General features: G+C 39.3%; 1 protein-coding gene across 1 annotated transcript in view; it reads left to right on the plus strand.

Moving 5' to 3' along the window:
- Positions 1 to 13922, plus strand: part of XYLB (xylulokinase) — a 75466-nt gene that overhangs the window by 20022 nt on the left and 41522 nt on the right. Inside the window, exons 14-15 of the mRNA XM_015852885.3 lie at positions 137 to 210; positions 933 to 1029. Of these exons, the coding sequence (XP_015708371.2) occupies positions 137 to 210; positions 933 to 1029 (171 nt within the window). The remainder of the gene's footprint in view (positions 1 to 136; positions 211 to 932; positions 1030 to 13922) is intronic.

Raw genomic sequence — 13922 nt, forward strand, 5'->3', positions numbered from 1 at the left:
AGAAACAAATTGTGTGGTATATCAGAAGTCTTTCTAAACACAATGATATGTACTTATTGTGTCAACTTGTGCTGATATAAGATTACAGCTTTGAGCTAGGAGAAAACATGACAGTCTTCAATGTTAACTGATGCAGGTTTCTACTTTGACGTGATGGAAATCACTCCTGAAGCAGTTGGGATTCACAGATTCAACAGTGACAACCAAAAGGTAGTAATAATCTGGTTATTGCCTAAAACCTTGAAGGTGTGCTGCCAAAGCTTGAAATGTTTGCTGTTATCTCTTTTCTTGCCTGAGATGCACACTTCCATGTTCCAAGTTCCTACTGTTTAAATGAATGCTTAGTTACTTCTTGCTGTTACACAAGTTTGTAGGCACCAGTTGTAGTACATGGAAAAACTCAACTTTTTTTCATGGAATGTTCTTTGTTTTTGTAGTTCACTGTTTTTTCTCTTCTGTTAGCTTTCATCTGGTTAACATAGGACTGAAAGATGCTACTCGTAACAACTAACAGAAAGCTTGTTTCATTTTTGTGCAGACAGAAATACATAGATTTAAACTCTCTGGCATTGCTTAAAGTGTTTGAGTTTTATATACTTTAATTTCTCAGTTTTTGAGGTATTGATCCTTAGCAGCCTTTGCTGTTGAGAAATACTAATAGTTTACAATTCACACTAGTACCTCTTCCCATTCTGCATTGATTTCAGGACTGATGGATTTGCCAACAGTTCCAAGGTTATGGGTTGTGTTTTTGAGTCTTTACGTGCATCATGCATGCGAATAGAGAACTGGCCTAGCTGAAAGCTGACTTCAGAGAGAAGACAAGGATAATGAACTGTAAATCTATCTTGTGCTTTTAACCTGTCACCAGCCTGGCTTTGTATACTGTGTGAGATGCTGGTTAACTGAATGCATTCATTCTTTTGATACAGGTTTTGAACTTTCCAAAGGAGGTGGAAATTCGAGCCTTGATTGAAGGGCAGTTCATGGCCAAGAGGATTCATGCTGAAAAGCTGGGGTATAAAGTCAGTAAGTATGCTGAAAAAGCTGCAGAACTAATGGCAGTACAGGCCAAATGCAAAGATGGAGCTCTGACAGTAGTGTCAGTATTGTGAATGGTGCCCTAAAAGATACAGAAACTGGTATGGCTTCTAACTGAGCCTGCTGGAAACATTTTTGACAGCATTCTGGGGACAAGTTTTTGCAGATGTTAACTTCAGAAGCAGCAACAATTTAACTTTGATTACTTCTTTTCAAGTATTCTTGCTATTTGTTACTAAGCTGCACTGTCAATTTTTACATGAGAGCTTGGACTTTGATAGCATGTTAAGTGAAAAAGTGCCTAGGCTTCTGCCTAAGGCACAAGGCTGTAACTCAGAGAATCTGAAATCTATGTTCAGTTCCTGGACCTGCCATAAGATGCTCACTTAACTTCAGAGTTTTCTGTTAATGAATCAGAAGTCCTTTTCCTGTCTTGTGATTTAGAAGGGAAAAGATCTTGCACTCCAGAATTTTTAGCACAGCAAAATCAGTTGATATTTTACTTACAGAGGTGGGAGCAGATCACTGCTACCTGTGTAATTCAAGGGGAAGAACACAAGGAATTTGATGTTTTTTCTTCCAGTACATCATCCGATAGCATCTTAAAAACACTGAATTAACTCTTCTTGAGGGTTTTCTACAATAATGCCCCCATCCTTGGTTCAAGGCCAGGCTGGATGGGGCCCTGGGCAACCTGATCTAGTAAAGGTGTATGTTTGGTGGCCCTGCCAGGCAGGGGGGTTGGAACTTCATGATCCTTGAGGTCCCTTCCAACCCAGGTCATTCTGTGATTTTGTAATGATTTTGCAAAATAAAATGTTAGTTATTTATACACTTTAAAGCAAATCCTGACCTCTTTCTTCACAAGCCTTTTACTTTCTCTAGCCTTTATGCTTTTATCCACAGTCATGAGGGATACTGTTGTGATTTTGTTTTTCTTCTGTACTTGAAACAGTATTAAATTGTGGAGGTTATTTATGCATACAGATTCAAATAGACTGTGTATAAAATATTTCTCATCCGTTCCTAGATTCAGCTCTACCAAGTGATGGGCTTATGCAGCTAGAAAGCTCATGGTTGAAGAGGATACATTTATACTTCATAAATGTCAGAGTTCAGATAAACACAGAGTCAGAGAAGAACTAGTTAAGATGTCAGGCAACTCTGACACAGAAATGGGTAGGTAGGAGTCATCTCTATGTATGTTTAGGATAAGTAGGGCACATGAAAACTTCACTAGTTGGAGGGATTTCATAAGCTTTAGAAGCACACACGCTTCTTTTAGTTTTAACATTGTAGGATCTATAGTTAAAAGGAGATGCGTGATTACATTGTTTTCCTGTAGGTTTCTTGGAACCTTGTGTGCTTTTGCTTTGTTTCATCCCAAGGGTCTAGCTATTTGGTAACTAACAGATGAGCTGCTTTGAGAAAGAGCTGCTGTAACATAGTGTAGGCTGTATGCATCTCCTACTTTTCCTTAGTGGTATTATTTAAATGTCATCTTCTGTTGTTTGTGTGGTGATGGCAAGCTCGCATCTGCATTTGTTGTGTGACAGCTCTGAAAACAGGGTGTGTTCTGAACACGTTTCAGGGTATGGATGAGCTCTGTGGGAGTTAGTCTGATACTATCAGGCTTTCTCTTGTTTCACAGCTATAGCTGCTGCTTTTCAGGCTGCTTTTTTTGGCTTTAATGTGATTAAACCTCATTTACTTTTTGTATAAAAGATGCAGTCAGAATCCTTGTGTTTACTCAAATCTTTTTAGGCCTATTCTACATGGGGAATTTACTTTCATTTTTCCGGGAATCAAGAATTGCATTCACAGATGCAATTACAGCAGTATAAATCTGTTTGTTTTTTACATCAGTAAGAGAATACAATAATAACTACTCACAAAATCCAGAAGGTTAAGTGATGACCCTTCTAAATCTTTCTGCAACAGAAGATGGAAGTGATATGGTCATTTACAACAAGCACTTTCCCTCCTGAGTTGTATATGGCAGCATGTCAAATGAGCCAGAAACCTGGCTGCGGATTTCTACAGATCTGGCATCAAGGTGCTGCAAAGTCATTTTTGCAGGGTTGTGAACCTGCTTCTCCATTCCTGGGCCAAGTGCACTTTGGCTGACTGTAATGATGGAAGCTGCAGGTATGCCAGAAAGCAGTTTGTGGAAGAGAGTTTTGTAGAGAATACTTCTGTCTTTCAGAATTCTTGGATATGTGACACGAACATAACATGTGTTAGATAATTTCTTAGAGTTTATTTTCAGTTAATGAATGTGTTATCTTTCTAGTAGAATTACTTTAAAGCTTCTCATTCTACCTGGCTCTGCAGGAATAGGTGCGATGATGTTGAAGTGTTGTTTTACATGTGAGGTTATGCAGCAAGTTTGAAGTGTCCAGTACATTATTGGCCTCAAGTTGCACCAGGGCAAGTTTAGGTTGGATATTAGGAAGAACTTCTTTACAGAAAGGGTAGTTAGGTACTGGAATAGGCTCCCCAGGGAGGTGGTTGAATCGCCATTCCTGGTTGTGTTTAAGAGCCGTTTGGATGTGGTACTTAGGGATATGATTTAGTGTAGGGTTTTTAGAGTTAGGGTACTATGGTTAGGCTGCGGTTGGACTTGATGATCTTCAAGGTCTTTTCCAACCTGGGTAATTCTATGATTCTATGATTATATATCTTTCACAAACTACAAAGAATAATGCACTAAGCCTTAAAATAGCTTTTCAGCTGCTGTGTGTGTATATACACAGCCTTCAGTGCAGCTTGTCTGCCAGTAGAGGGCAGGGGATTCTGCCTCATGATTTTTCCCTTTGAGACTGGGGTGTGAGTTTCTGCCTTGTTCTGAAAACGGCAGGGAGTCACTGGATGATCTTTGAGGGAAAAGTTAGACCCTACATTAGTTGTGATTTGAGGGGTTTAAAAGTGTGTGTCACTTTGCTCTAATTGCTCTAATCTTTCTCAATCAGACTTCAGGGGAAATCATTCAGTAACACCCTGTATCCTGTTTTGCTTAAGGGTTGGATGGAGTGTTGTGGTCTAGAAACAAACAAGTGAAGTTTGGTCTGTGCCTGTTGTTTACATCCTCTTATTCAGAGATCCATGCAGATAAGCTGAAGGTTTGCTGTTATGCTTTTATTTTCCTGGATTCTGATTATATCATAAACACTTTCTGTTTTGTCACATCCTTTTTTTCTGCTTGCAGCCACCCCCTTTTTGAAAGCCAAGCTCACAACTGGAGTTCAGATGCTGATCATATAGCTGTGCTTGCTGCCTGCTTTGGGAACCTTTTGTAATAAGGAACATACACATTTATTTCATCTAAACCATGGCAACTTCATAGAGAGATGATGGTGTCTGCAGATCAGTGTCACAGGTGATCTCAGCAGCTATAAAACTGTCAGTAGCTCAGTGATCTCCCACTGTATACTTTAATAATCTTCACGATCACTTCAGTGTTGATTCTACTCCTGACTCCTGAAAATTCATATTGATGCTGAGCTGGGGAACATTATGATGGTCCTTGTTTGTACCCAGTGAAGTTGTTCTGGTGAACAACTTCAAAACTAATGATTCTTGGGAGAAAATCTTCACTAACTGGTGATTAGGGGAGAAGTAAATACTACAGAAGCATATGTGATGCATGCTGAAGGAAAACAGTACAAAACTTGAGGTTCAGGCATAGTTTGCACATGTAACCAACAGATATTTAAATGATGTGCTGACATGTTGATGGCAATCTGAGCAGTTTGTGTACGTATGAGGTCAGATGTGCTAGAGCTGTTGGGCTGCAGCAGCAATTAATGAACCCTGCCTAGTAAGTATGGTAATTATCTGGGGTAGGGGGTTGTCTTGAAGCTATTAGCTTTAGTCCGGAGCTCAGTGTTCATGTTGTTTTACCTGTTAGTGGCTTCTTAACACTGTAGCTGCCCACTGTGCTGATTGTATCACACTTTTATACCTTTAGCAATCTGATTCTGCCACCTGCCATCAGCAGGGGGAGATGGATAGAAGGCGCCAAGTTTTACAAGCAAAAGCATTGTCCGTAGAATCCTGCATCTGTGTGTGTTAAGTAATTTACAGTTTGTTATGTACATAAATCTATCGCTTGCAAATAATGTTGGTGCCCTGAATTCTGCTGACACTACTTGGTGCTTATGTACTGGCTGGGGTGACATAGATGTGCCTGTGTTTTTGCAGTGTGCTAAGAAGCAGCCTTCTTTTTTTCCTTAAGAGCCATATGTTACTGGTGTGTCAAGTGTGAAAATGCATCTTTCTCACTGAATGTACAACAGGATGCATCTTTAAACAGCAGTTAAGAGTACTGGGAAAATGAGGAAATCTCAGAGCACGCTGGGCCTGAGTTTTCAGTAATTAGAAAACAGGTGTTTTCACTTTAAAGAACTCAGCCTAACATTACATAAAGGTAATTTCCACGTTGCTAGATTTCTTTCTTTTTAGGAGGTGGTTTCATCTGGTGTTCATTGCAGCAGGGTGAGGGTGGCAATAATGTGTGGCTCTTTGTCTGCAAGGAAAGCAGCCTGGAGGAGTGAGGGGAGCTCAGAAAACAGCAAGTACAACATGGAGCTGTTGTATTTCATTGTTCATGTTATCATGTTGGGTTGTCATGCTGTCACTTTGCAGCACAGTAGTGGTTGTCTTGATGGTAGGTGGCTCTACAGTTTGGCAAGGTGAGATGCCACTGATTGTTGAGATACTCAGTGATAGCTTTGTGTTAGGCTGGTGATGTCTTTGCCTGGATTCTATGATTGTAGCCTCCATCTCTGTTGCTAATTATCAGCAACTCTGGGATACTCGTTTGTTCTGCCTGTCCTCACAGCTGAGTATGTTTCTACTCGAGTTGTAACAGTGTTTTGGCTGAAACAAGGAACAGTGCGAGCGAAGCCATTTTGTAGTTGCATACAGATTAAATTGATGTTTATGCCCTGCGGGATTTAAATTTCCTAGAGAAATCAATACTAAAATGTTGTGTTGGCTTTACACTTGTCTCTTGCTGTTTGCTGCTAAGAGTGCTGGTGGTGTTTCAGCAGCACGAGGGTGACGGCATTGTTAGAGCTTTTTTGCTCCAGAAAGTGAGTGAAAACTGTTGAAAAATAAGAGAAGAATGAAGTTTAAAGTAATAGCTAGTGGTGGTAATGCTTGCATTGGAACGTGCAGAAAAACTGTGAAATATGTGAGGCAAACAGAACACAAATACCCACACCACTGTATCTTTAGCCTGTATGTTTTGGGGAAGGAGTATTGTCTTGAAGTGCTTTCACATTCATCAAAGGCAGGACCTTCCTGCCAGATAAGTCAGTGATTCTGCTGTGGAGGATATTTGTATTTTCTGATGAAACTTCAGACTGATAAGAGTGCCAGCATAAGATGGGCATGACCTTGCCAAGAACTTTCTAGCAGCCCCTTTTATTTCCCACATATCAGACTTGTATCACGTAGCAGAGCCTTTTAGACATGATCAAGCAAGGCTTGGTTTTAAGCCAGTGGTCTGGAGTGGGAGGTTGGTTAGCTCATTACCAATTCCCTGACCAAGTATTTTACAAGAGGACCTTTTTATTATTACTTGGCTCAGGAGAGTACAGTATTAGTATAACTGATTTTTAAAAGGATTAGATAAAATGTCTCTGAAGGAAATGACCTAATGTGCTATAAGGAAGCTGCTTACGTGCTCTCAGCTTTTTCATGCAGCGGCTATTGTCTTGCTTTTATTTTGTTTTATTGTTGTTATACATATACAGGAAACACAGTGAAGATAGAAAATCTGAAGAGTTAATAAAAAGGTTGGAAGGGGTGCTATCTGCCTTTCTTTCTTGACACAATGATAAAATGTTGTCATTGTTTGAACAATCACTTTTAACGTTTGGTCAGCAAAAGACCAACTATTTAAATGGCTCAATTCCTGTGCCCTGATGTTAGGAGAGACTTTATAGCTGTTTCAGTAGATGTGCTATTCAAGCAGTATTCAGAAAAATAGGCTGTCAGTTGCCTGGTTTTGTTAGAGCTTATGGATCTCTGGAAGCCAGGGATTTAGGGATCAGTTGGGTTATCTGATAAATCTCCTTCTATCACTTGTTTTTGAGACCGATGCATAGTTTTAAATCTGTTTAGATTAGCAAAGAAATGATACGATTGCAGTCTGTAACTACCTTCTTTTGGAAAGGAAACCTGACTGTATAGGACTCTCTAGAGTCTTACAGGCAGTAATGTTATGGTTTAGTAACTAGAATTTGAAGGTAGGGAAACCTCAAATGATGAGCAAGGTGCAGATTGTTAACAGAGAATGAAATCAAACAATGCAGCATTTGTGTAGTGGATTTGTTAGGGCTGATAGTTTTAAGAACAAGATAATAATGAAAATAAGTAAAAAAATTCCTTCTAAAAATACTTGTTTTGTTTTATAATAAAGGGGTCACTTATGTTATTGAAGAATTAACTTGAGGGATCAGAATCATCTACTATGTCTCAGAAATGTGAATCTGTAGAAGATGCCATTGTTATGGAGCTTATCTGATTTGTAAGTGTGCATACATATAGCTTGATATGTATTTATACCAACAGCAGTGATCTCCTGTTTTGATGATGACTCTGCTTGTAAAATCTTACCTTAGTTAACACTTAGTCATATATCAGTAACTTATCATTTTAAAACTCTCTTCCTCTTTAAATCTCCCAGTCTTTCTGGATTTTCATTTGTCTTGCTCAAATGTGACAGGCCTGTTAGTGAACTCTAATCATCTCCCCCAAGGTTCCACAGACCCTCCAGCTGTCTTTTAACTTTTTTTTCTGGTTTAAGGCGATTCAACTTCTCTAGCTCACATTATGCATCAGTTCTGAACACTAAGTGTCCCACTGCTTTCAGCTGCATCAACCCACACTTGAGTGTTTCAGTGTTAAAAGGGGTTCCCCTAGATAAGTCGTTCTTTCCCTATGTACTCTATTTGCCTGTATGTACTGTGATTTTTAGCTGTGAGATTGTTTGTTGTATGAGATTAGGTAAGACAGGTTTAACCTGCTTTTGAAACTGCTTTGGCTGTCTAAAGCTTTAGTTCCATCCAGGCTTTGATTTCTGGATGACAGCTACTCAGTGCTTATTGAAATTGTTTCAAGAATAAGGAAACACAACCCTTCATATTTATTGTGCAAGTAAAAACAAATAGAAGTTCACGTTCCTTTGGACAGGTGGAATTTTGTAGCCTATTGGGTAACTAATTCTCTTTATGTAGGAAGGAATTAATTTGGGCTGAGGTTCCTAAGGATGCATTTGAAAGGTTTTCTTTTTCCACCTTTAAATTACAACATTTTTTAGCCTGTATATGTTATGTCTTATCTATGCGCTGGCAAAGGTATGCATAGCATACATAAAATGACACATCTCAGCCCCAAGGCTTTTACTGTGTCAGTTTAGTTCAAGTGTAAGGATGGCAAAGGATGGGAGGTTCATTAAAACAGGCTTCGAGTGCAGCACTTACTCGTGTCAAAGAAAGAACTTATAAAAAGTAACAGCAGAACAGTTTTTAGCTTACACTTGGAGACTGGAATTTGGGATCAGTAACTGGACTTACTCAAAGTAGAAAGACTGGATGTGTGGAAAGGGTGAGATCAGAGCATCCATGGTGTTGAGACCGTTAACGATATGCCAAGTTACACGTAATCCCTGTTCCCATCTTCTGGACAGTGATATCATTTCTCTTTGTCCTTCAGCTCAGCAGTGCTATGCTTTTCCTACCTGGAAAATCTAAAGAATAGGTAAAATAGTATTAAAAAAAGTTCTCTATCCTACTGCACTTATAATGTACTGATGTACAACATTAGTTCTAGTTTTATGTATGTTTAAAGTCAGGAGTACCTACTGAGCATTGTACATCAGTTACTATTCAAGGGGATAGTACGTACTCATTATGTAGTATCAGATGACAGCAGTATTTTTGGACAGCAAAAGAACTGAACTTGTACGTACACTGGATTTTGTTAGCCTAAATTTGGTAACTTTGGTGTACTTATCTAAGTATGCTGACGTTCATAGTACCTTTCTTCAGGAGGCTCTCATGTTGTGTTCTGTTTTTAGCAGACTCTCATTACAGTTCAGGTATGGGGTTTGTTGATAGAAGGTTTAGGGTCATATTTTGCTCATACTAGGCACTATTCTCAGCTTACTTAATGCAAAAAGGAGAGTCTGTGTTTGGTTGGCTAAAACACAAGCTAAAATGAGGCCTACACCTTTGATCAATGGGCAGGGAGAGACTGTGGCTGAAAACAGCATGAAATTTGACTTCTAGGCAGGTTGAGAAGGTGATGTTTCCTTCTACATGAAGCCTGTAGTTCTGTGTTCTTCACAGCATTGCTTGCTATGTACCCAATGGTCTGTTTTTCAGGGCTGCTACAAATACGTATCCATGTGCTGGAGGAAGGCTCTGGAGGCTCTATTCTAGCACATCTCTGCTCTTCTCCTCATTTCTTTTTCCAGCATAGGGTTACTCATTTCCTTCCCTCTCCATTATTAGCATGTTAGCTAACAGGTAAATGTCAATATTTATCTGTACGTAGCAATTTTCATGCTTGCAACTCAGGAAGTGGTAATTACGGAAAGCTGGAGGGCACTCAGCATTGTTACAAATCAGTAACGTATTTCACTCCTCTCAATGGCTAGTTAAAACATTAAAAATAGCAGGAAATAAAATCATATATTAGTCTGTGTACTTGCAGCCCTGTAAGTAGCATCAGAATGAAGGTGGTCATTGGTCACAGAGCTATAAGGATTTTAAAGGATTTTTTTTTTCCCTTTAAAAGCATTCACCCTCTTCAGCTGAGGTGCTCTTGATCTTTTTCCTCTGTGTTTATTGTGGTCAAAATTGAACTTTTTGTTGTTTTGAAGTAGTTCTAATTATAACAGTAATACAAGTGTACAAGTGGAGAGCTACTTGAGTAATCTCTTCAAATTAAGTGCACTTCCAGTTAGATGACTTAAGTTTACCTGCAAGTGAACACTTAGGCCTCAGAGTAAATGATAAAAAGGTTTGTACTTCAGACTGAATTTTGTCTTCCAATGCAAAAGCCATCTGGTACCTGAAATGCAGGTGAGTATCTGAAGCCATTGTTTTCAAAGCTCGGCACATTAGAATAAAAAAACTGCTGGAATATCTACTTGGAAAGGTAGAATTGTGGCTCTTAAATAAATTGGAAGTACCAAGGACCCAATGTCTTCTCATTTTTGCTTTAACCTTCTATTTTATTCACACATTAAAGGTATTCATAAATTCTTTCATCTGCAGTTGCTGCTATGAGCTGCAATAGAGTTCAGTGTAAATGTTAAATGCTAGCTAAACTGTTCCATGTGAACATCACTGCTGGAGCATTCCTGTTGATTTCAGTGTTGCTATTGGTGTCAATAAGGGTTATTCATTGGAAACAAGACATGCAGGACTCCAACTTCTAACCCTTCTCTGTGTTTAGAAATCAACTAGAAAGCTCGTTGGAGGCCTGAATATTTAACTGTTTATTTCTGCTTTCACCAAGGGACTAATCTGAGATAGTGAGCAGCTCCAGTTTAAAGAGACCTTGGCTGAAGTTCTTGTACCTACCTTCTCCATTCATCCTTCCTGGTAGCTCATTGGCTTGTGCCCAGCAGAGTCAGCTACAGGTTCCTGGAGACTGCAAGAGCAAAAATATGTTGAGGGCTGAAGAAGATTGCATTCTGCTGGTTAAAACAGGAACGCTTATATGCTATATTGATCTTTCTATAGTAGTAGCACCTCTTTTATATACTTTCCTATATCACATAGAGGCTGGGAGGCAGGATTGGAGATGTAAGGATCTTCAACCTTTTAGTAAGAAAGGAATTCTTTTGTCTGAAAAGCCACTCATGTGCAAATGACTGCTACATGTGAGATGCAGAAAGATGTCTTGTAAAAGCAGCGTGGCTTCTGTAACTCCTGTGCATCTGATGCTTAGCAGCAATACCACAAATGTGTGGGAAATGTGATCTAATGGATGGTGTATACCTAAGAGCTCCATGTAAAAGGCTCAAAGAACAGTTATTTAAGCAGAGTGCTGTGTTTTGAAAAACAACTTCATCCATTTTCTTGCCTTTTTTGTGCTTTTCCTCTATATAACTCTAATGTATACTAATTAATTACTTAAAATAATACCCATAAATCTAACAAGGTTTGTCTAAAGCTTGACTGCAGATAGGGAACTTCATGTTTGTTTCAATGGTGAGAAAAAAAAACATAGAAAATGCTAGGAAAGTTAATATTAATTTAGATAGAACTTAATGAAATCTTTAATGGCTTTTAAAAATTGTTTTATTTTCCTTAGGTTTTAATTTGAATTAAATCATTACTACTGTTAAATTAGTTAAACACTAAATTAAGGAATGCAAATGAAGTGAGCCCGAAATCCAATGTGGTTATTGTTTTTATTGATATATGGAGGCCGGTGGTGTGGAACAAATTCCAATTATATCTGATCTGTTACTTGCAGTGCAAGTTCCTGACTCTTCATTAAATGTAATACATCAGATTAAATGCTTTGCTCAATAAGAGCTAGGAAAATACCAGTCCTACAATAAACCTCTTGCTGCTTTTCCTCTTTGTTTGGCCTGCCAGCACTGTCTGGTGGAGGCTGCAAGGCCTTCTAGTCTGAAATTTTACAACTCCTGCCCAGCTGTGATCATCAGACAAGGATAAAAGTGAACTTTAGGCAGCGTAGTCACAGGAGACCCAGAAGCGGGGGAGAGTTGCTTAAGGCAACTCCATTACATACATGAGTTCACCTGAATAAATGCTCAGTGGCTTCTGTAATGCTAACTTAAAATACTAGTAGCTAGTGAGGAGAATGCCAGTTTCAGATGATTTATCTCCCTGTGGAATTAAAACGTCCAAAATAATTGAAGTGTATCTTCTAGTACCAGAAGTAGATTATTCCAGGTTGTTCCCTATGCTCTTTCATATACTCTGTGGCAGTCCCTCATGGGACACTGTGAGCTGGCCTCTGCAGCTCTGAGTAAGGCAAGCACACGTGGCAGTGTCACGTTGCAGAGCTGGGGCTGAGCTGTACCCATAACACTGAATATATCCTGCTGGGATCCTTGGGTGATGCTCAGTGTGCCTGCTTGCAGTGGATGAGCAGTTTCTGGGGGAGGCTATAATGATCTTTACCTGACAGGAAATGTGCTGTGGTTTAGAGGCTGGCACTTCTAGGCCTTTGCTCATGAGAGGTTTTTGAATATGCTTTTACACAGATGTTTGGAAGAAGCATCTGAAAACTTGTGCCTTCTTGCCATTAGGGAATAACCAGACTTCTAGAATAATCCTCTGCCCACATAGCACCATATTGCAGGAGCTGATTGGTTTCAGGGGGGGGCAGCCTGGGCAATCGAGCTGCTACAGATGTAAGAATAGTGAAGATAAGTAGCGCTGAATTAGAATATAAATCTCCATCAGGATTTTGATGCAGGAAATGTAGAGCAGGACGTGCCATATCACAAAACCACAGAATACCCTGAGCTGGAAGGGACTCACAGGGTCCCTTGAGTCCAACCCCTGGCTTCACACAGGAGCTCCCAGAAATCACACCCTGTATTGGAGAGTGGTATCTTAGCACTCCATGAGCACTGAGCAGCCTTTTCCATGCCCACTGCCCTCTGATTCTACAGTTTCAGAGGGAGCTTTGCTGCACTCTGTGAGTGTTAGTGTCCTTTTGCACACCAAGGGCAGTTCTTATTGCACTAGGGATGAAGCTTTTCTTTAAAATCTAATTCATTGGCCCATGACTGAGAACTCACTGCAGAATTTGTTCAGGATTCACTCACCCCATTGGAAATTCTGTCAGGGCTGAAATGAAATGTGAGCAAGAGGAAGAACCATGCAATGGCACAGGCTCATTTGTTTTCACATGAATACGTTAGAACAAAATCTTTATTTCATGAATCAGCATTTCCTTTGTCAATAACTTTCAATATTAAACAGTAAGGTGACACCAGGTTTACATAGGAGGAAAGGTAAATTAACTTGTGCAACAAAAGATTCCTGAGGGTAAATTGATACCTCAGATCTTGATTCATGGTTCAGCTACAGAACAGGATGGAATAACTGTTTCCTTCCCGGCATGTTTAAAATTCTTTTCTAATGGAGAGGGAAAGGAAGCATGTCCAGATCCCTAGAGGACACCAACTCATCCTTTACCAAATCCCACTCTGTACTGACAAATGATTCCTTTGTTTTCTCATAGTTATAATGCTTGGTTTGCCAAGATAAGGAGCATCTAGATGTGTACTTCCCTTGCTGCCTAGAAAAAAAAATAGCTGCTGTTCTATCATGATCACATACTGAAAGTCATATTCTTCGGTTGAAATGCAGTGTTTCTTCCTCTTTCTTGCCAAATCCATTTTGTATGTCTATACATTAACGTCTTCCTGACTTTATGGTGCTACTTATACATGAAAATCGCAAGTGGTTCAAGAAGACAAGCATTGCAGTTGTGTACTATACAGGTACTGACAAAGTCTCAAAGGAAAACGCATAAGTTTCTGAACGTTGGTAATAATTTTAATAAATAACCTTGGGGAAACTGTTCAGGATTTTATTATTATTATTATTATTAAATATTTATTTTTAAGCAAGAAGGCTATTTTTAAAGGTTCTCAGGTTGTTTTCTTTTTTTTTTGGTGCTGCTTAGGTTTTCTGCCATTCTGATCCTAGAAGCAGAGATTATTGTACCTTGGGCCATGCATGGTTCATATCCATATACCAATATAATAAATAAAAGTACCCCCAGCAACTCCGTCTTCATACTTACTAATATATGACTTCTAGGCTCAAAAATAAAACCACAAAACCCAAACCAACAACCCTAAAAAA

This window comes from Coturnix japonica, chromosome 2 (assembly GCF_054131305.1).
Source record: "Coturnix japonica strain WE chromosome 2, WE-NBRP24, whole genome shotgun sequence".
In the NCBI taxonomy this organism is placed as follows: Eukaryota; Metazoa; Chordata; class Aves; order Galliformes; family Phasianidae; genus Coturnix; species Coturnix japonica.